At 33.9% G+C, this 23,335-nt stretch overlaps 1 protein-coding gene across 2 annotated transcripts in view; it reads right to left on the minus strand.

Moving 5' to 3' along the window:
* Nucleotides 1-23,335, minus strand: part of Ranbp9 (RAN binding protein 9) — an 88,668-nt gene that overhangs the window by 19,000 nt on the left and 46,333 nt on the right. For both annotated transcript variants that reach the window (XM_047557428.1, XM_047557429.1), the window contains exons 3-8: nt 19,104-19,156; nt 17,745-17,912; nt 12,723-12,745; nt 5,031-5,215; nt 2,104-2,216; nt 875-983 (exon numbers count right to left, since the gene is read on the minus strand). In XM_047557428.1, the coding sequence (XP_047413384.1) occupies nt 875-983; nt 2,104-2,216; nt 5,031-5,215; nt 12,723-12,745; nt 17,745-17,912; nt 19,104-19,156 (651 nt within the window). The remainder of the gene's footprint in view (nt 1-874; nt 984-2,103; nt 2,217-5,030; nt 5,216-12,722; nt 12,746-17,744; nt 17,913-19,103; nt 19,157-23,335) is intronic.

Here is a 23,335-nt window from a genome sequence, read left to right on the forward strand (position 1 = left end):
TAACCAAAAGAAGTGAAAGCCCTTGCTCACTCACACAGATATTTATGCACCTATGTTCACGGCAGAATTATTCACAATAGCCAAGAGATAGAAGCAACCCAAGTGTCCATCAACAGATCAATGGACAAATAAGGAGTATATCCACATAATGGAATATTGTTCACCTTTTAAAAGGAAGGAAATTCTGGCACCTGCCTCAATATGTAAAAGTCTTGAGGACATTACACTAAGTGACTAAGCCAGTCAAAATGATAAATACTATATGAAGGATCTAAGTGGGGAGGGAAGAATGGAGAAGTTAGTGTTTAATGAGCCAAGTTTCAATTTAAGGAAGATGAGAACGCTCTAGAGATACAGGGGGTGGGGGCAGCTGAATAAAAATGTAAACATACTTAAAGGTACACAACTGTATTCTTTTAAAATGGCAAAAAATAGAAGTTATGTATATTTTACCACAATTTTTAAAAATTCCCAAAAGAGTTACTATAAGGTACTTTTAAGGAGGAAAAATAAGACACCCATCTTCTAAACAAGATTTCACATTTTTAAATATAGAAACAGAATGATAAAAGAACAAACAACAAAAATGCCATCTGTTTAGAGTCCTTAATATACAAGTGGGGATGGAGAAAGGGGACTCGGGACTGAATCTAGGGACTGAATCTAGGGACTTGCACAAGCTCAGCAAGAGTTCTACCACTGAGCTGCACTCCAAGTCCCCAAAAGTGTTAATATCTTATTCACTACTATAAAACAAATATTTTAAAGAAGGCAAAATAAAAATTTAAATATGCAAGCATGACAATGGTTTTAATTACAATAACATACAAATATGTATAATCATAAATATAACAAGGTTATCTTAAAAACTCACTTTAATGTGAAAAGGAGATTAGGATTTCTTTCAAGTAAACTTGGGTATAACTGTTGTGTTGTTTCAATGGCTTCTCCCATTCTTCCTGCTAACACCAATTTCTGAATTCCTATTCAGAAAAAGAAATCAGAACATTAAGTTCTACAAGAATAGAAACATAAGCTTAGTGGAGTCTCAGGAAAAAAAAAAAAAGAATGAACAAAAAAAAAAAACAAACACACTTTATAAATTATTATTAATTTCTATTTTTCTAAAATAAATTTCCATTAAGCAATCCAAAGAAGAATTTCAAACATATTTTAAAAAATAAAAAAACAAGTATCTTCACAATTATTTTTAAAAACTGATAAACTAGCATGTAAGAAAATAAACAATACTGAAGATTCAAACAGTAAGATTTAGAAGACTATGTTGTTAAATAATTAATATTTAAAATGTCTTATGGAACCTTTTTTAAACCCAGGACTAAAAGAATGTGAGAATTTGAAAAAGATCTGAATTTAACAGACACTTGCCCAACATTCACTGATAAACTAGACATTGAGGATACAAAATGAGTATGCCATCACCTCTGCTTTATTAAGGTAGTGAGAAAAACAAGTGTACAACAGAATGTCATCAGTGTTATTACAGCACTCTGACCCATACAAAACAATCCTTAAAAAGATTGTTTTCATCCACCACCATTTTGCTCATCAAGTCGGGCGGGCCCACCATGATGGAAGACAACATGGCTTTAGATGGCTAAGTGTGGGCCAGTTATCAGGCTGACCTGCTCTACTGTTTAAAACAGGCCCTACAGCTCTGGCCAGTATGAGGACCTAAGCAATAAATACTTGTGATCAATACTATCTTAAAATTAGATAGCAATTTAAGTTCAAGAATATTTTAATTTCTTTCACCTGTTTCATCAGGTCTACTTTAAGTATTTTTTTAAAAGGCTTTTTATTAAATGTTTCCTGAAAACTTAAGAAAAATTTTTTTTCAAAATAAGACATTTCTTATGAAAAATCATCTCTCCAAAATCATCTCTATACACTTAGAATTCTAACACAGTCCTATGTGAATTTTTATAGCCAATTTTCAAAATTGTGCATGAAAACTAATTTCAGAGGCATCCATTTAAAATTATATTTAAAAAATCCTGAACTAAAAAAAAACAATTTCTAAAAACCAAGTCTATAATTTAAAAACAAGTGTTAGCCATGCACCACAGACAGTGTCCTTACTTTGTCTATTCTTAATGGAAGCTAATTCTTCTAGAACCGTCTGGTCTGTAGATCTGGCAAAGGCCTCTGCTGTGGCACAGTACCCATGGTGGACTAAATAAGATGAAACCATTCTTAAAATAAAAAGAAGAAACATACATCTTTTAGTGAAGAGAATACATCCTTCTTACTACAATTTACATCAACGACATTTACTCTGGTGTTACAAAATGAATCTATTTCCTCCTTGAAAGAGTTAAGGCTCTACGAAACTCAACTTGAATGTCCGTTGAGAAAAATATCACTGTACTCTAGTCATGCATATTTCAAAAAATATCCTGGCAAACAGTATATTGAGACTCTAAATAGAAAATAACAGATAAACTGTTATTCTGGAGTTCAACTATGTTCTTTACCCATCAGTGAAATGAAACCGGATCACAAGGTGCAAACAGAAGACATGATAATTAAGGCAAATCAAGAAAAAAAGAGCCCAGAACAAAGTCTATGAAGGTACTACTAATCACTGAAAAATCAGTTTTCTAATCTATATAAATTACTATGGTTTTACACAGGAAATCAATTATTCAAGTATGACTTAAGAAATGACATATTGGGTAAGATTTAAAAGTTTATTTTTAAAAGCCATCAAGTGGTCAAAACATGTACTTACATCTACCCACAAAATATAGTTAGAAACAGTAACAGTCAATCAAAACCTAGTATCTGTTAAACCTGATTCATCCTGATACTACTAAGGGCCAGTTAGGGAACTGGTGGGAGGCACTGGAATAGGGAAAAGAAGGGACAGGGAAAGGATCTCTAAAGAACTAATTTTCATCTTACTTTAATTCAACCGCTCAAATTAATTTAAGGAAAATGGAACCTCTTAGAATGGATTTCTTGAGTATTCATGGTATCAATTTTGTAAATATAATAATAATCCAGGGTTGGGGAGATTGACTATAGGATTAAGGCATGTATCTCCTCTACTACTGTCCTGCATGATACTCAGTGGCAACCACTTTTAGAGCAATAATGTTGCAATCCACACTGGCTCCAGTTCATTGGTGACTATGGGATTCTGACTCAGGGCTGTCTGTTCTTTCAACAGTGCTGGACAAAGACACTAGTGTTCAGGCTCTGTAACACACATAATAATAGCTCTAGGACAGAAGCCTGCTTTCAGAATCATCATCAAGTGTCCCAATCACTCACTTCCTCCTCCAAAAAATCCCCAAAGAATTTTATTAGAGTTTTAAATTTAAAAGAATGTTAAAAGCAACCAGAAGGACACAATTAGCAAGAATTGTGTCAGACTGATATTTGAAGGTTTGTTATTTTCATGGCCTAGATTATATAATGAAGATGGTTTTTAAATTTAATGGCGATGCCAGGTGCAATGGTGCATGCCTATAACTGAGGCAGGAGGATCCCAAGTTCAAAGTCAGCCTCAAGCAACTTAGCAAGGCCCTAAGCAACTTAGTGAGACCCTGGCTTAATCCTGGCTACTTAGAAAATGAGGCAGGAGGATCACAAGTTCAAGGCTGGCTTCAAGCAACTTAGCAAGACCCTGTCTCAAAATTTAAAAAAATAAAAAAATAAAAAAAAAAATAAAAAAGGCTCAGTGGTAAAGTGCCTCTGGATTCAATGGCCAATACAAAAACAAACGAACAATAACAACAAAAAATTAACGCCATCCAGGTGGTCATTTCTAGCTCTTTGGCAAAAGTATAGTCTAAAAAGTTGACTGTCATAGGAATTTTATTTTCCTGCTAACTTCTATAATAGAATTCTACTTGTTTTTTATAAGCAAAACAAAAACAAAACCTCTTTAATAAACAGGTTGAAAATTTGTGGCAAGTATTTGTATGATTCCATTTCTTCATAGTTGTAATTTGACACTTATTTGTGCTCTGCTGTTGGCTGTCCTCCACCATTAGTATTAATGAATTCTGATTATTTATATACTGAATTTGAGAACCCTAACTCCATAGTCACTGCTCCATGGCCTTCATTCACTTTGTCTAGTTCTCAATGTTTAATAATAGTTTATACAAGTAAGCATTGAAATCTCCTAGTAAGATTTTAAAAAATTCCTTCAGATAGAGGCCTTTGGTTAAATTCTTCTATTTGGTATAGAAACAATCATGAAATCCATAAATCTAAATGCTAATAAATATTTAGCAAAAGGGATTCTAATAATCAAAAATAGTGGGTATTACTCTTACAGAGTAAACCAAACACTGCAAATTTTAGCCAAATCCTGAAACAAAATGTATACATGTGCATTCCAATATACTCTGTGTGTACTGTGTGTGTGTGTGTATGTGCATGCACTTTAATGGGGACTGAACCCAGGGGTGCTCTACCACTGAGCTACATCCCTACCCCTTTTTAATTTTGGTACACGGTCTTGCTAAGTTGCTGAGGCTGGCCTTGATCTTAATGCTCCTGCCTGAGCCTCCAGTCACACCTGGTTTCCAAAACATTTTGATGGTAAGAATGAGCAAACAATTATTTTTCCCTTGTAAATGTGAAATACTACTGAATAAACAAGTTAACATCTAAAAACCAAAGATCCTGAATTGTGAGATCTAGATTATCCCTCTGAATTTACCATTTAACATCAACATCATTAAAAGCTGAATTACATAACCCACAGAAATCATGAAAGATTTGTTATTAAGGTTAACAAATTAACTTAACCTATGTGACCCAGTATCATGCCATCAAATTAATCCAAAGTGAAACATCATTCTGGACTTGTAATTAAATCAACATTTTAAAATTCTGTTTGAATAGGTGAAATAAAAAAATACTTTGAGATTAAAATATAATCAATAATATATTGGAACAATCAGAGTTTAAATTAGATTTAAAAGCTGTCATCAATACCTAAAGAATAAATATCTTACAAATCTAAATTCCCAGTTCTTCCCTCTTACTTTTGTATCATAGTCTGCCATTCTCCTTCTCGATCTCCAATAGGAAAACGGTCTATCTGAGCCTGTATTTTGGTTCTCCATTCTCGCATGTAGTCTTCTATATCAAACACAAACGGATGTTGCCCAAAATTGGCATCAACCACTTCTCCTGGTGTCTGAAGCCCCACAGTTGGATACAAATTTGGCTGTAAGACAATATATTTTATTAAAAATCTACCCAGTTTATATTAAAAATTTATTCTTTTAAATCTATCTTTCAAAGAACAGACCAAATTTACTTCATGAAATATTTAAAAGTCCCAATCAAAATATTAGCAGAGAAAAACTAAAACAAATGTAAAATACATTATGTATTGGATGAAAATGTATCACTTCCTGCAATCTAATTAATCATCAAGGAAAATACAACCAAAATATGGATTTTTATTTATTTAGGAACCATGTTATATTATACCATGTAACACTGTATTCATGTGAAGATACAATTCTTGTTCTCTGTAACTACTAGACAGTAGTTACAGAGATTAAAATACACAAATATTTAGAGGTTTACCTCAGCTGTATAAAATACATTTCTACAAACTGCATACTAAAACTAGTTCCCATAAAAGTACTACCCTAACTAGTCATATACTATTTTAAATATATTACTTTCATTGACCTATACATTTGGGAGGACTGTCTTCACAAAGGGAAGCTGATAAGAACTTAACTGTAAGCACAACAGTGGGGATTTTCATAGGAAAATTTAAATGTACACATTTCAAGGGAGGAAAAGGATAAATCTGAACATTCGAACTCAAAAACAGGGCTGGGGATATGGCTCGGTAGGTAGTGCTTGCCTTGCACTGTGCACAAGGCCTTCAGTTCAATTCTCAGTACCACAAAAATAACAAAAAAACCCAAAAACAAACAAAAACTAAAAACAAATTCAGATATACTCCAAGATTTCCAGGCTAAACAATCAAGTGTACAGGTGGCAGCTTCAACTATGCAAAGACCACAGGACTCCTTCTGGCCCTATCATTAATGAGCTGCTACATCTGAAAGGAGAAGCAAGACCGGAGTGTTTACGACATGGTCTGATAATCCATTACAAAGAAAAAGCTGAGAATCAGAGCTAAGTAACTTGTTCAAGGCTCTTCTGCCAACAAGTGGCAGAGACAGAATTAGAATATGGTTTATCTGACACCAAATGCTAGCTCAATTTACAGTCTAGTAACTTCAAATCCTACCAAATTTTCACTCTCTGTATTTATGTTTATTTCTTTGCTTTGATTTTTCAATATAAAATGAGGTAATCCACGTGTGAATGCAACATTTAAAAAATTTTCAAAGCAGAGAACTAAGAGGGTGGGTTTAAAAATGACTGTTTAACAACCAAACAAAACAAATATTGTGTCAAAATAAAAAAATATAAAATCCCACTGTTTTATGGAAAAAACTGGTACAGCAAAACATGAAAATGTATTTATTCTTCATAATCATTAGAAATAAATTCAAAGATTTCTGAGCCAAAATTAGATGAGACACTTAGTTCTATCTCCTCATTTCAGCAATGAGAAAACTAAGACCTGAAGAGGTTACAGGTGCACTGCAAAAGCACATAGTTTATTAATGGTACCACATAAAGAAAAAAAAAATACATGTCTCTGTGCTTCTAAAACAGTATGCTTTCCATTAAACCCACTACAGAACTGTAAGATACTTTTAAAGCAAAAGTATAGAAAGCCAAAGACAATGAAGACATTAGTGAAGTGAAAGGCAATTCCAGTCAATAATGAAGATAAAAATAACTACTGGAAGCTCTAAAGAATCATAATAGAAATGTACACAACTTGCAGGAGAAAGACAAAATGACAATAAAGATACAAAGAGACACAACCTCAGTTTTTCAGAATGCAAATTTAAATATGCAGACTAGTTTTGTACATCAGGTTAAAAACTGAGAATACCCAATAACGTTGATTTGTGCTGAGAAAATAAACCCTCCTCCACTATGCGTAGAAATGTAAACTGAAAATATTAGCCATAAAAAAAAAAAACTACCACTTTTGTCAGTAAATGGATGGATTTAGAGACTACCATGCTAAGTGAAACAAGCCAATCCCAAAAAAACAAAGGTTGACTGTTCTCTGATATGCAGATGCTAACACACAATGGGGAAGGTGGAAGTAGGGAACAGAAGTTCAGTGATTAGACAAAGGGAAATGAAGGGAAGGGAGTGGGGATGAGAATAGGAAAAACACAATGATTGGATATAACTTTCCTATGTTCACATATAAACGCATGACCATGGTAAGTCCACATCATGTTCAACCCAAAAGAATAGGAAAGTTATAATCCATACAGAGAATAGAGGAAGTTATAATCCATATATGTATAATATATCAAAATACACTACTATTATGTGTATCTAAAAGAATAAACTAAAAAAATTGTCTCCAAGAAAAGTATACTGACATATTTTAATAAAGCATTTTGAAAAATCTATTAAAACAGCAATTTTGGTTGTACGAATTTAATTCTATAGAAAAATAAACATGCAAAGATAAATGGTCCAATAACATTATTTGTAATTAATGACAAAAACTTTAAAAAGGGTGTCTATTCCCATTTTAGAAATGTTAAAATATAAAAATATCTATATTGTAGAACTGATGAATTGTGGTAGTACATTCGTAATATAAAATACTATAAAGCAGGCAAAAAGATCAGAATAAAAAATAACCAATACATATTACTAAACAAAGAAAAGCAAGCTATATGATGGTGTATATACCGTGGCCCCACCTTTCTTATAAACACTTAAGTAACAGACATACTTTCTTATACTTATTTAGAAAGGTCTAGAAGGATATGTACTCAAGTTAAAATATCTATAACAGATAAAGAGGCTGGGATTGTGAGGAACTTCTCTGCAGACAGGGATTCCTGGGCTCAAGTGATCCTCTTGCTTCAGCATCCCAAGTAGCTGGGACAGAAAGTATGTATCACCAAGCCTAAGTCAGTGACTATAATTTTTATGCCATTTACTAAACCTTAAAACTGAAAAATTTGGGTAAAAGGACCAAGGACATAGTACTTAACTTGCTAAATTACAGGTTTTTGAGCATACAAGTAAGTGGTTTTTAGTAAATTCACAGAATTGAGCAATCATCACTATCTGACTTTATATTTCCAACACTTCAAAAGGAAAGGCCATACCCATTAGCAACCGACCCCCATCACCCCACCTCCTAACCCTGGCAACCACCAATCTACTTTCTGACCTTACGCATTTGCCTATTCTGAACTTTCTCTTTAAACAGAATTACACAGTATGTAGTCTTCTGTCCTGATGTCTTTCAAGTAGCATGTTTTCAAGGTTCATCCATGTGGTAGTATGTATCTAGATTATAATGTATATAAAATAACAGGCTTTCTTCCTAATATAAAAATTATTGCCTATGTAGAATTAGAATAGTTTAACTCTTCATGAAAACAGATCTTTTTTACTAACAACATATAAAATAAACACAGTAAGAATATTTTCAAATTTAGAAATGGTTTGAAAAATAAGTATACAGAATCAAATTCATATTTAACAGCAGTTTTGTTCTATTTAAAATATCTATTCTAATGAAAATAAAAGTAAATAATTTATGTATAAAACAGTAGATTTCAAGTCAGCCTCCAGAACTAGAAAGTAGCATCATTTCTAATGAGAAGAGAATAATTTGTTATGGTAATAACAAAAGGAATACAAGATTAATCTCAAATTGAACAATTTGTAGTCAAGGAAATTCTCAAGCTGAAGAGGTAGCTGAGGAAGAAAAACTATTTTCAAAAAGACCTAAGGTTTCGGAGCTATGTGAACACACTGCGATCCATGAATGGTGCGATGCAGCCCAGGTAAGCTGGGTGCTCTGCACACATGCTTCTCCAGAATCAATGCTGCAACTCAACAGTGAGAAACCACAGGCAGAGACACACCAACACTTCCTTGGTGATTCTTAGTGGGGAAAGACTAACTTTTACCTTTTTCGTGAAGTAGAAAAGATGTAGCATGTGGAAGTCCCAGATTGTACAGTCATAAAAAATGAAAAATTCTAGAAACAGAAGAAATCTACAATGACCACAATAACCACACTACCCACTTTTACAACAAAGCTGCATATCACCAATCACCACTGATTCAAAAGCAGGTCAGAAAATAATTACAAGTCAACACAAAAAGTCAATATATTTATAACCGACTAAGCCTTTTTGAAAAGATCACTGCTCTATCCACCAACAAGGAACAATATAACTGCAACATGGTCACTCGATCAAGTTGGCTTCACACACTTAGTGCCACAACAGGGGAGAGAAAACAGCATCTAAGCCTTTCAACCAACTCTGACCAAGTGACTCTTGTGCCTTGGTATGCCTTCTTAACTCTGCAACGAACAGTTCAGGATCCCACCACCACCTATTGCAATCTGCCGATCAACTTTAATTCTCTACTCAAAAGTCAATCCCCTCCACACTTGCCTACTCAAGAATATGATCACAACAGTACTTTTCCTCTCTGTATACAACATTTTTGCTTGCTAGAGCATTATTTATCAGTAAATATCCACTAAATATGACTTAAAAGTTTGTTTCCACCACCCCACTTCTTCACTTCCTAGTATAGCCAACATCCTCCAAAGGTGTTTACAGTCTAACTTCTCTCAAGAATTCCTATTTTAAATTCATTCCAAACACAATTTCTCCATCCTCAGCTGAACATTCTCATATGATGTATTACTTATACTAGGTGCCCCTGATCACTCCTTCTCTCTTATATTTCTTCACCTGGCTCTTAGAGTCAATTCTTGTTTTTCTGGCTTTCCTCATAGATTGCTTCTTCTCAATTTCTCTTGCTGGTTCCTCCATGTACCCCAAAGGGAGCATATCCCAGAATTCAGACATTGGTCCCCTTCTCTTCTATGCCTACATACATGCCCTTGTTGATCTCAACCAGTTGTATTGACTTTAAATAATGTCTAAATGCCAATAAGTATGAAATTTTTATTGTCAGCACAGACAACTCTCTTGAATTCAAGGCTTGCATATCCAACGGCATGTATAACTTTTAACTTATCCAAAACTAACTTCCTGTTCACTGCCCTCAAAATTTGCTCCACCTTAGACAAGCACAGTGGTGTGCACCTGTAGTCCCAGCAACTTGGGAGGCAAAGGCAGGATGATATCTTAAGCCCAGGAGTTTGGAGGCAGCCTGGGCAACATGGGGAGACACTGTCTCCTTTAAAAAAATAAAAAAACAGAAACTGGGGTGTAGCTCACTGGTGGAGAACTTATCTAGTATGCATAAGGCCTTAGGTTGGATTCCCAGCACTCTACCACAAAGCCACAGCCCTAAACCTTTTTTATATTTTTATTTTGAGACAGGGTCTCAACGAAATGCCTGAGTTAGTCTCAAATTTGCAACCCTCTTGTCTCAGTCTTCTGATTAGCTAGATTCACAGGAGTGTGCCACCTCACCCAGCTTTCGGTAGGATTTGCTTATTTGTTTGTTTGTTGGTGGTGCTGGGGATTAAGCCCAGGGCCTTGTGCATGCAAGGCAAGCACTCTACCAAATGAGCTATACCCCCAGTCCTCAGTAGGAATTTTTAAAGAGTATTTATTTTTCATTTAATGCTAATCCTTCTAGAAAACAGCATAGAACCTAAAATTCTAACACTATATTTTCTTCTAAAAGATGAATATTTGTTTCATCACTACTTACTAAATATACCTGCTCAACAGGCACTTCTGATCTTCTCACTTCAAACTTTCCTTCTCACTTCAAACTTTCCTATTATAATTTTGATTTATTCTGAGTTTTGCTTTCCCACTAGGATTTCCTTAAGGAGTACCAATGCCTTTAGAGACCTGTTGTCTATTCTCTGCCCGTGTCTTCCGTCACTGATGGTGCCACACAGTACTACTGGGCAGGCAGCTGTCACACAGCAGTCACTGCCTTTGCAGGCAATGCTGAAGAATGGGCTCACTGTAGAACTCTGGGACTTAACTGGTTTTGGTAGCTGTTTTATGGTTGAAACAGCCGGATAGCTGCAACCTTTTAAGGCATTTTAGATATAAGCCACTTAAAATCAACTGAGAAAGGAATATCAGAGTTCTATTTACTGTCAAAAAAATCTGCTCATATTAAGAAAGTAACAGCTTCAAAATTGAACAATGTGATCAGCAGCTTGGAAGAAAATCCCGGAGACTTAATCGAGAACACTTAGGACATGTTCTTGATGACAGAGAGGCAATTTCATGTAGAAAACCACAAACATCAACTCTGGTTTAAAAGGCTGGACTCCAAACAAGAAGAGGTTTAGGGAATACCTCAATTTATATTGCTTATTTCATTCTTCTTAATTGAACAACAACAGATACTTATTAAAAACCTATGCTTAAATAAACTAAGAGCTCATTCAGAAAGTATAAAATAAAAACTCTAAGTGATAAGAAGCATGTGTCACAGTTTGTTGCTTTTCTCTGTAACATCAATATCACACGTATTATACCTGATATGTCTCATATATGGTAAATAAGATAAGTAGAATCAAACAAACCTCTACTGATGACAGACATCATCCCTCACCTGAAAATCTCCCACAGGCTCATCATAGGCTCTATCCTTATTGTTTCCCTATGGTCAATTTTTCAACCCCCTCATCGGAGTGATCCTTGAACACATGAAGTTATATCATCACAACTAAAATTCTGCAGTACCTCTGCGTTTCACTTAAACACCCCAGTTCTTTCACGGCCCCAAGGTCCAGATGACCTGCCTCATTGTCTCAGGCTCATCCCCTCTACCTTCCCCACTCCTCTTTGCCACACTTCCTGCCATTCTTCAAGTACCCCAGTACCGAGTGCCTCTGTACTTTTTCCTAATTTCCTCTCTTGGAACACCCTTATTCTACAGATGCATTTGGTGGACACATTCACTCCTTCAAACCTCTGCTCAGAGGTAGAGACTTGTCTAGCATGTATAATTCTGGGTTCCACTCCTAGCACTGAGATCACTTTGAGCAGAGGTAAGCAGCTTGTACAAGTTCTGCATCCTGCCCTTTGGCATTCCATGCTCTATTTTTTCCTTTCCTTTCTTTCCCATATTTAAAATCTTTAAAAATTATGTCACAATTTGCTTTCTCTCATGTACTGTGTATTCTCTAACTTCCCCCAGCTCAAATACTGTAAACTTCAAAAGCACAGCAACACTGCTACCTATTTTGACAAATGATGGTATTCTAAGCATAGGACCTGACACATGGCAGGCCTCAACACTCCATGGACAAATAGTTATGATTGTTGTCCAGCTCCCTTTACTGAAGAGTCCAAAGACACCAAAGAAACACAGTGACGATAAAAAGTATATTTTAGGACTAGGGGTATATCACATGCTTACCATGTATGAGGTCCTGGACTTAATCCCCCAGACCAAAAGTGAAAAGTATATTTATTTTTTGTTTATGACTTATTTTCCTTTGTGCAGCAGAATCCATTTCAATTTGGAGCTTAATGTCTGAAGGTCCACACCCAGAGTGACTGCAGAAAAGCCCTCTATTCCATATAAACAGTATCAGTAAGCCTGTGTATTTTAAACATACACCATTCTAGTTTCTTTAACTGAAAATGCAAAACTGCTTTTAAAAAATACTGACTTACCGGCAGGTCAGTGAAAGCAATACCTAAAAAAAAAAAGAAAGAAAGAAAGAAAAGGTAGCATTAGAAGTTATTTTTCAAAGGCAGATTATACTGACAAGTTAAATTTCTAAATACAAAGAAGAAGAAAATGGCAAAGGAAGAAAAGGAAAAAATTTAAAGCCCAAATATAAAACAATAGTACTAATTTTTCTCGATTACACTGACATGAGTGCAGGTAAAGGCTGTCCCACTTAAGATCGCTGGCCTTGTTGGCTGCACACAAATTTTATTCTGGGGTGTCGCCATTACCTTCAGATTTTTTTAATGGTCTTACATATATCTTCAAGTTTAAACTAGGAACAATTGTGAAAAGCGGTTGCAAAATAGTCACACTTGAGTTTTTAACCCCACACTGGGTTATCCAATCCTATCACTTACTCTCTATCTAGATTTAGCTTTGAAATAACTATAGGTGGAAGGAAAAGGAGAGATTTTCTGTTAGAAAAGGTGAAAAAGGGCAAAGTATGATACTTGTATCTTTTTTTTTTTTTTTTTTTTGCGGTGCTGGGGATTGAACCCAGGGCCCTGTGCTTGCAAGACAAGCACTCTACCAACTGAGCTATTTTCCCAGCCCTGATACCTGTATCTTAAAAGATGTACTAAAAAAAAAAAAAAGTTTTGGCCAGGAACATTGGCACACACCTATAATCCCAGTGACTGGAGCAACTGAGGCAAAAGGATCACAAGTTAAGGCTGGCTTAGGCAACTTAGAGAGGCCTGGTCTCACAATAAAGGACTAGGCATGTAACTTAGTAGTAAAGCATCCCTGGGGTTCTATCCTCAGTACCCAAAAAAGCCAAACAAATGAACAAAAAAAAAAAAAAAAAAAAAACTACTTATATAAAAGTATATTCTTGAATACTTTTAATGATTCTGAGGGAAAAAAATGAATTCTTCTACAAAGGATAAAGATTTACATGATTGAGAGTTGCTCTTGAATGCGCCTCTGACAGTCATTTCAACACAGCCAGGTTCCAAACACAACTTGAGCAATGGCAGTGTCACTGGAATAAGTCTGGTGGCACCCCAAAGTGACAACAATCTACTTTCAAAGTGTTCAAATATATTACTTAGCTGAAAATAAGATGATAAATAAATCAAGTTATCTCTGTAGTACCTCAATGATATGTTTAAAAGATTAAGTTCTAGACTAACAGGAGTGTCTTTCAGTTCATTTCGTCTGTCATTCTAAACACACATTGAAACAAACAGAACAGCAAGAGCAGACCTATAGTCTTGACTACCATCTAAAAATTACTGATGAATTACTAAGGCTCAACAATTGTACCGTTCTACCAGAAAACACAAGTTAAAAGACACACTGAATATAAATACACAAGTTGAGCATTCCTAATTTGAAAATTCAAAATGCTCCAAATCCAAAACATCTTGAGTATCAGCACGATGCTACAAGGGTAAAATTCCACATCTGAAATAATTTGATGGGTCACAGTTCAAACATGTGTGTGCTGAAAATATTGTATAAACTACCTTCAGGCTATGTGTATAAGGTACACATAAAACATGAATAAATTTCATGTTTGAACTTGAGTCCCATTCCCAGGATATTTCATTATATACAAGTAAATATTCCAAAATCCCAAAGAAAAAAATCTGAAATCTAAAACAACTGTCCCCAAGCATTTCAGATAAAGGATATTCAACCTGTATATATCTTAAAAACTAAATGTGCAAAAAAATAATGCTTTGCAGTTAGTAAAGTTCTATTTTTATGACTTTTAAAAACTAGCAAATTCATGCTGGTTTGTCAGAAAGCAAAGCTGGAGTTTTTTTTGTTTTTCGATTCCATGCAAAAAATTTTATTACATTTAGTTCCATTTAAAGTATGAACCAAATGTAAAAATTTATTCTGAACTTTTCAGAAAACTTTTTAAAAATACAGAAAGCAATAAACAAAATATTGTAACAAAATATGACTATACACTAATTTTTTTTATAATACAGACTAATCAATCATTTTCCTCAAAGATATCTATTTATTATAACAAACATGGTCTGTAGGTACAGCTCAGTGGTAGAGCACTTGCCTAGCACAAGAGGCCCTGAGCTCCATCCCCAGCACTACAAAATAACAACAAACACTATCTAGTTTATACTTTTTCAAGAATCCATTTTGCCAGTAATTACCGATATACTTACATTTTACCAAGAACTCTAGTAGAAAATCTGAAACTGATTCCAGATTAACATTTTTGGACATTGCCAAACATTACCATAATCTATGTGGTTCAGTCAATAAAAAGATGTACTTTAGGAGTTGTTAACACTTCAATTTTACACAATTTTCTATTATTGCAATTTCCTAATTTGTCAAGAAATGTTCTGAAATGTGATCAACTGATAATAGTTAAATTTAAAAAAAAAAAAAAAAAAAAAAAGCAACCAGGCCCTGCAATGGCACATGCCCCTGTAATTAATCTCAGTGGCTCAGGAAGCTGAGGCAGGAAGATTAAGAGTTCAAAGTCAGCCTCAGCAAAAGCAAGGCACTAAGCAACTCAGTGAGACCATGTCTCTAAATAAAATATAAAATAGGGCTGGGAATGTGGCTCAGTGGTCAAGTGCCCGTGAGTTTAACCTGGCACATACATACGTACATACATCCGTACATACATACAAAAATAAAATAAAAACTGAAATTAAATTAACATATATACTGAACTGCTCCTCCCTTATTTTCTCAAATAAAAACTTTTCCATTTCTCCTTATATAGTAAGCAAGTATTTATTCTGAAAAACTTGCATGAGATAGAAACTAAAGGTATAGCAGCTTTTGGGGAGAAATTACCCCCTCTGGGAATTACAAGGGAATAGAAACGGAATAGCATTTTATCTTCTAGATGCTAAGACCTAGACCAGAGTTAGGCACAACTTTCCTGTAAAGGGCCAGTCAATATTTTCTGCTTTCCAAGCCATATGGTCCCTATCGCCACTACTCAACTCTGCTTCTGTACCAGGAAGGCAGGCCTAGACGACACAGAAACCAATGGGCGTGGACACGTTCCAATGCATCTTCATTTTTAAAACATGCCCGAGGGTACTCTAGCCATAGCTTGTAGAGAATCCCTGTTCTAGAGGAATCATTTCTGCTCACCAATATCATCACTGTATCCCTGGCACCTAGCCCAGAGCCTGGCAAACGAAGATAGTAAAAACAGTGAGTACTTACCATGTCCCATGCAAGGACCTTAAGAACTTTTCATGTGCCATTTCAGTTTATCTATCCTTAATGTGGTACATACTATAGACACTCTATTTTATAAACTTAAGATATCTGAGGCAAAGGATATTAAATAACTTGCATAAGGTACAGAGCATTGGCCAGGAGTCAAACTCAGTCAACTGTGATTAAACTGTGATTAGTCATTCTTATACTGACTATGTACTTAATAAATAATTTTATGAATGAATAACACCAAACATTTCAAATTTACTTACAATTAGAATGTAATTCCATCACTAGGTACCCCTTTTCTTAAGAAGCATCTTACGTTTTAAAAATGGCTTTCTTATTCAATGGAAAGAGTCAATTTAAATGTTTGTGAAAATCTAATAGGAAAAGAAATAAATCACATCACCTGTGATCTTCCCATCCCCCAAAACAAAATTTCTTCTCTGGAAAGTTTTAAAAGTTAGTATTAAAGAGATTAATAGTGGTTTTCTGAAATGTCTTATTTTCCATTTTTGAGGCATATGTCATACCTAAAAGTAAGCTTCTCTCAGTTTAAGATCTTAACTATCTTAAGCAACCAAAACTACCAAGACTTACAAATTAAAAATTCTGACATGCAATCTGCATGGGGTCCTCAACATTACTGTAATCATGAGTATATAAGGGTCTTTTGTGGACCTGAAACAACTTTTAAGTTAGATGACACAAGAACCTCAAAAAAAATCAGCAGTAGAAATGTTAAGCTGAATGTAAATATGAAAGACAATTTTATGTAAGAATTATGGAAAGACACAAGAGAAAAAACTGTTACCTATACAGTCAGATATTTAGAATGTTCTCTACTACCAATGACACAAACAGCTTTTGCATTATTAAAGAACATTTATTATAAAGTAATCGGACTACTTGCAGTCTAACTTTTAAACTACTATTCATATGCAAAGTAGTTCCTGTCTCTGAGGTTAGCTTTTTCGTCTTTTAACTCTACCCCATTAGAAATAATTTGCTATGAGTCAATGACTTTCCCAATAATAAGAGTAATGTGAAGTCCTTTATTTAAAGGGGGAGAGGGGATCACTCTTGTCCTTTGCACTTTCTGTAATCAGAAAAGGGTAGGGGAACTTCTAAGAAAAGGGGATATAATAACCACAATTTTACACCTAAAGTGCTAGTGAGCATATGCATATTCAGCTAAGCCCTAATTTTCTATTTTTTATTAATGTATAGATTTCTTCAAGGTTCCCTCAGCTTACTTATTTCTTAGAAGTTTACTATTTGCTCAATTCTCTCCCTTCCCTCAGAACCATCTTGCAGGCTCCATGCTTTAGCAAGTCTCAGCAGGTCTAACCTCTTGAGTATGTCAATGTCCCTCGTTTACTAGAAGAAATGGGCTTTCCATTCCTTTTTAACTGTTCTCTATACTATCCTAAGAACTGACAGTCCTTTCTGCATAGCACCTGTTACCTAGAGAACTGGATCATTCTATAAAAGGTTTTAGTTAAGCAAAACTTTATTAAAGCAAAACTCCTGAGCAAGTGCTTTACTGAAATTTCTATTACAAAAGGAAATATCTCAGCATGGGAACTCTTTCTATGGTTACTCCTATGATATAAAATAACCTTCACAAGAATACAAATTTTCACTATTTCCTCAACTTCCACTTGGAAAAACAAAGAAACCATTTCCAGAGGCACCTGTCTATAAAGAAGAATTACATAAGTATGACTACCATGCTGAAAGTAATAATCACAATAACTGGTTATTTTCCATGCAACACATTATTATCTCAGTACCTAAACTATGTCCATTCTTGGTGTAAAAGCAGGTATTGTTGATAAGGTTAACACAACAGCCAATGACATCGCCAGTTGTAAAAGTTGGTCCATAAGGTTGTCCGGTTCCAGAAGAACAAAATGAATGTCCATCATCCCCATGGTAACCATATGAATGTTTATCCCAACCTAAAGAGAAAAAGGTTCAGTATATTTTCAATGAAAGAAAGGCTCCCCGGTACTGGATTTATTCACTAAAATTTTAAGTACATTTGAAAATGTACATTAAAATTCTCAACAATTACACTATGTAATTATTTTTGCATTGAAATACTGTTTTTATAATATTAAGGAAAATAAATTTCACCGCACAGAACACTACAACAAGTATTAAACAGAAAGGACTCCCACCAGAAAAAATAAATATAAATGCAACATCCACAGGATATGTTTTTTTATGCATATTTCTTTTGCTAACATACCAGAGAAACTGCTTGAAGAAACAACACACGTGCGCATACATGTCTATTTTATAATGTGAAACAGAAGATTATATCTTATTCAATCACTGCAAGCTTTATGAGGCTGTGATCCAAATGTAAAAGACAACTGGTGGTCTTTCCACAACACTGAACTACAGACCCATCTATATAATTATTAAGAAACTTATCAGCTCATATACCTTATCAATTACTTCTAAAGAAAATCTTTAAATAATTAAAGCATTTAATGCTCTTACAAGTATAATTTTAAACAAAAAGTTACAATGAAAGCATATCAAATCTGATTACAATTAGATGACAATTACACTGGCTTGTTTCCCCATTTAAGGCACTTCATGTGGTCTACATACTGGTCATTTAGCTTTCTATTTCAAAAAGAATTCCCTAAAATTATTTTTTAACATTTACAAACAGAACAGCAGACAAAATAATCCCACTATCACTTTCTTCTGCTAAATGGTGTCAATAAACAGGTCTGCTATTTCAACTCCTATGTTCCTTAACTCACTTTTAATATTAGCCTACATTCCCACAATACTGAACAACTGAAGATGAGTTAAGAGCCAGGAAAGTAACAAGAAGCAAAGAGAATCAATTACACTAAAATATTTAAAGTAGTTGATAAGTATTTACTTAGATTAAAATGCCAAAATACAAAACAAATGGGGGGGGGGTGAAGTATGGTATATATGGCATATTTGCTAAATAACATGAAATTTAAATTTACTAAAAAACCACAGATTCTAATAGAATGCATAATATAGATGATTTAAAAATACAGAAAAAAATCAGCGTCTTTATTTCAATTACTTAAAAATTTTAACCAGAAAGAACTAGCCATACAACTATTAAAACCACAATTCAATTACAAGAGTACCTGGTAGTCTATTCATGTTCACACCTTGAGCAGAAAGACCAATTCCCATGTAACTGTCAAGGGGAGGAAAGAAATGCAGATTGTTACCGTCATATTTGTATAAATTACCCAACACTCTCAAGCATTATCAGAACCAAGCCCAAGTTGAAACCCCTAGGGTAGTTACAAAAAGATTATTATAATTTATTAATACCAACAAAGGGCAATATTAAGCACCAATAAAAACCAGATTTACAGTGAAACGCCTGAAGTATTGTACCTGCGAGTTTTACTATTTAAAAAATCCTTTAATTTTTTTTTAACCTATAAAAATCTTTCCATCTTCTTTACAAGTAATTATTTTGGAATTACAACTTCTCAAAAAAAAAAATTTAGAAAGGATCATGAAGAAAAAGGAAACACTAAATGAGAAATGAATATGCTTCCAAAAGGACACAGTGAAAATTCGGACTACCAAAAATCAGGAGACAAAGATTCACATTTGGAAAATATATCAAATTCAGACAAAAACATCCCAAAGTTAATAAAAGTACACTAAGAAATGTGGCCTTGGGATTTCTATGTATAAAGATTTCCTAAAACTGGGTAAACTGACAAAACCCACCAAAATAAGGAACTCATAATTACAAATTTGTAAATTTAAAACAAAATAATCTGCACAAAAATGTAGGTGGAAAGATCATTATTAAGGCACAGAGTTAAACTTCAAAAGTAAATAAAACACAAAATACAAAGTTTAAAACAAGTACAACAACACACTTGTAAGTATGGATGCAAAAAACTCAATGATATAAACTGAATCTAGTTTGTTGAAAGTCTAAGTGATCATGTTTGTGTCAAGATTAAAAATGGCAGGTAATAAAGTTTAGCCATAATTCCTCATAAAAACTCCAAGGGGCTGGTGTTGTGGCTCAGTGGTAAAGCACTCGCCTCACATGTGTGAAGCCCTGGGTTCAATTCTCAGCACCACATATAAGTAAGTGAATAAAATAAAGGTCCATCAACAACTAAAAAAATAAAAAAACTCCAATGAAGAATAAAGGAAAATGATTTAAATATGACAATTTCCAAAATTAATACTTCAAGCAAGATAATCAATTATGAAACACTGAAGCCTTTTCCATTAAAATCAAGAACAGGGAGATGCCTATAATTGTTAAAATTGTTTTAGATAATAAAATTAAAAAAAAAAAAAAAACAGTATAAACATCAGATAAAAATTAACTTTACATGTAGCTGGCATGATTAAACATGTGGAGAACCACAAAATCTACCAAACACTTTTAGAATTAATTGTTTTGACAAAATAACTGGATATTAAAAAAACATTTCTAGTAACAGTCAGCTAGAAAAAGACATGGTGTCTGAGAATATACCAGTCACAGTAATAGAAACAATACAATAAGAATAAAGTTCTCAAGCAAAGCTCAAAAACAACGTAGTAAAAGTAATAAATAAACAGTATGTATTCGGATAACTTAACAAAAAAGGGTCAATCTAAAAGTAATATGTACATGTAATGATTTTAAGACAGATTCCTATTGAAATTTTAAACCAGATAAAATGATTTTAAAGTTCGTATGTAAAAATACAGAATTCTTACCTGGAAAAGACAAAAATTTTTAAAAGAAAAATATCTGAAGTAAATATTTATTGATATACTTAATAGCTGATAGATGATGGCAAAATGAATAAGTAAACATGACAACAGATCTGAAGAACAGAGAAAAAAGATGTCCCCTGAAACAATATCAGAAGGTATAAATACATGTAAACAGAGCACCAAGGGGGAAAAAATGAGAGAGAAAACATAATTGACAATAATTTCACAAAACTGGCAAAAGAAAAATTTATACAGACAAGAAGCTGGCAAACCTGGCCAATGCCAACTTTGGTGGCCTTGTCTGCAAAGCTGGGGCTGATGAACATGCTCCAGAAATGGTGCAGCACCAACAGGAGACCCTGCCTCCTCCACCACGGCTACCCTGGGCAGAAGAAAGTGGAGCAGAGAAGGAAGAATACGCGGAGTCTGATGAAGACATTGGCTTTGGTCTTTCGGACAAAACTTCTTTTGTAATATGACTGATAAAAAGCTGTGCTTTAAAAAGAGGAAAAATAACACAGGTAGACACAAATCACAGCAAAATTTCTGAAAACTAAGAACACTGAAAGTAGAGAAAAATAACACACTATGTTCAAAGAACATGGAGATGCATTACTACTGACCATATCAGAAAATATGAAGGTCAGAAGTCAGTGGGATGAAATGTTTCAAAATGCTGGAAGAGAAAAAATTTCAAGAGCCTTCCACTATAAAATCTAATATTCAGGGAACATATTCTTTAAGAATGAAATGAAAACATTTTCAGATAAAAGGAATATAACAGAACGTCTTGCCAAGCAGACCTAAAGAGAAATGTTAATTTTTTTTAAAAAAACATGCCCTATTAAAGCAAAATGGTTACATATACTGTAGAGTTTTTAACATATGTATATGTAATAAAAAAAAAAACTGTAGTAAAAAGGACAGGGGAAGGGGACATTTCCACAATCTACATGAAATGGTACAATATTCACAGTAGACTGTGAAAATGGGGATTCTATTAAAATCTCTAGAATGATCACTAAAAAAAATTTCAAGACATAGTTTTCAAGTAAATAAATTAAAAAGGACTAAGTCAAAATACATTCTACTGTCATATATATAATGAAAAAGAACAGATAAAAATTTTTTAAAAATTAAAAAGAAATTCTAATAACATATCAAAATGATAATCAAAGAATGCAAGGTTTAACCCAAGAATGTGAGGTTGATTTAAAACAGTCAAAAACAATGCACATCACCACAGTATAAGAAAAACCCAGATGATTATTTTAATAGTTGCAGAAAAAACACTTGACAAAATTTAACACCCATTCACAACAATACTCTCAGCAAACTAAGAATAAAAGGGAACTTCTTCAATCTGCATCTACAAAAACCCTATAGCTACTACATCCGTGAAATAGTGAACATTAGTCCCAAGGACAGAGAGCAAAGTCAAGAAAGCAGGCACTCGCCACTTCCCCTTCACACAGCACCGCAATCCTGAGCATTCCAACACGTCAAGAGAAATATTAATAAACAAATATTAATAGAAATAATAGAAAGATTAATAAGGAAGAAATACAACTGACTATCTGCAGATAGCATGATCATAAAATCCTAAGGAATCTACAAAATAATCAGAGTTAAATTTGGTAAATTTAACGAGGCTGTAAGATGCAAGATTTATACACAAAAAACTATTTTCTTTGTACATACTGGCACAATTAGGAAATAAAAAATTTTTAAATTCTACCTACAAAAGTACCCAGAAAACATAAAGCACTTAAGAAATGAACAAAACACATGCAGATCTCTCTACTGAAAATTACCTAACACTGCTGACAAAAATGAAAGAAGATATAAAGGGCAAGAAACATCAAGTAAATGAACTAGAAGACTCATTAAAACTGCAATTCCCTTCAAATTAATCTTAAAGTCGTTACAATTGAAATCATAATCACATTAGACATTTTTTAAAATCTGAGGTGATTCTAAAATTTATATGGATATTTTAAAAGATCTAAAATGCCCCAAGAAACCAGGTGTTTTGGCACACATCTGTAATCCCAGCAACTCCAGAGGTTCAGGAACTCAAGTTTGAGACCCTGTCTCAAAATTTAAAAATCAAAAGGGCTAGAGATGTAGCTCAATGGTAGAGTGGCCCTGGGTTCAATCCCCAGTACTGGAGAAAATAAAATTAAATGCCCAGTGAAAAATTTAAAAAGAACAGAATTACACGATTTATGCAATCTGCCTTCAAGACTTAGTATAAGGCTAAGTAACCAAAACAGTATGTTACTGTCATAAGGATCAATAAATATATAAATGAGCAAATCAGGGAGGCCAGAAAGAGACCCACATTTATACAGTCATGTAATATTTAATAAAGGTGTAGAAACAATCCAGAAGGGAAAAGAAAAGGGCTTTAAGCAAATAGTAATAAAACAACTAATAATCCATATAGAAAAAAATAAACTTTAGCTGCTACCTCATAATATATAAAAGTCAAATGAAGATGGATTGAGGTCCTTAATAGAAAAGTTAAAACTATACAGCTTCTAAAATAAACATGTAAAAATATCTTAATGACTTGAGAATAAAGCAAACATTTATTAGTACACAGAAAGGAGTCATAATAAATTCA

The sequence above is a fragment of the Sciurus carolinensis genome, chromosome 7 (assembly GCF_902686445.1).
Source record: "Sciurus carolinensis chromosome 7, mSciCar1.2, whole genome shotgun sequence".
Taxonomy (NCBI): Eukaryota; Metazoa; Chordata; class Mammalia; order Rodentia; family Sciuridae; genus Sciurus; species Sciurus carolinensis.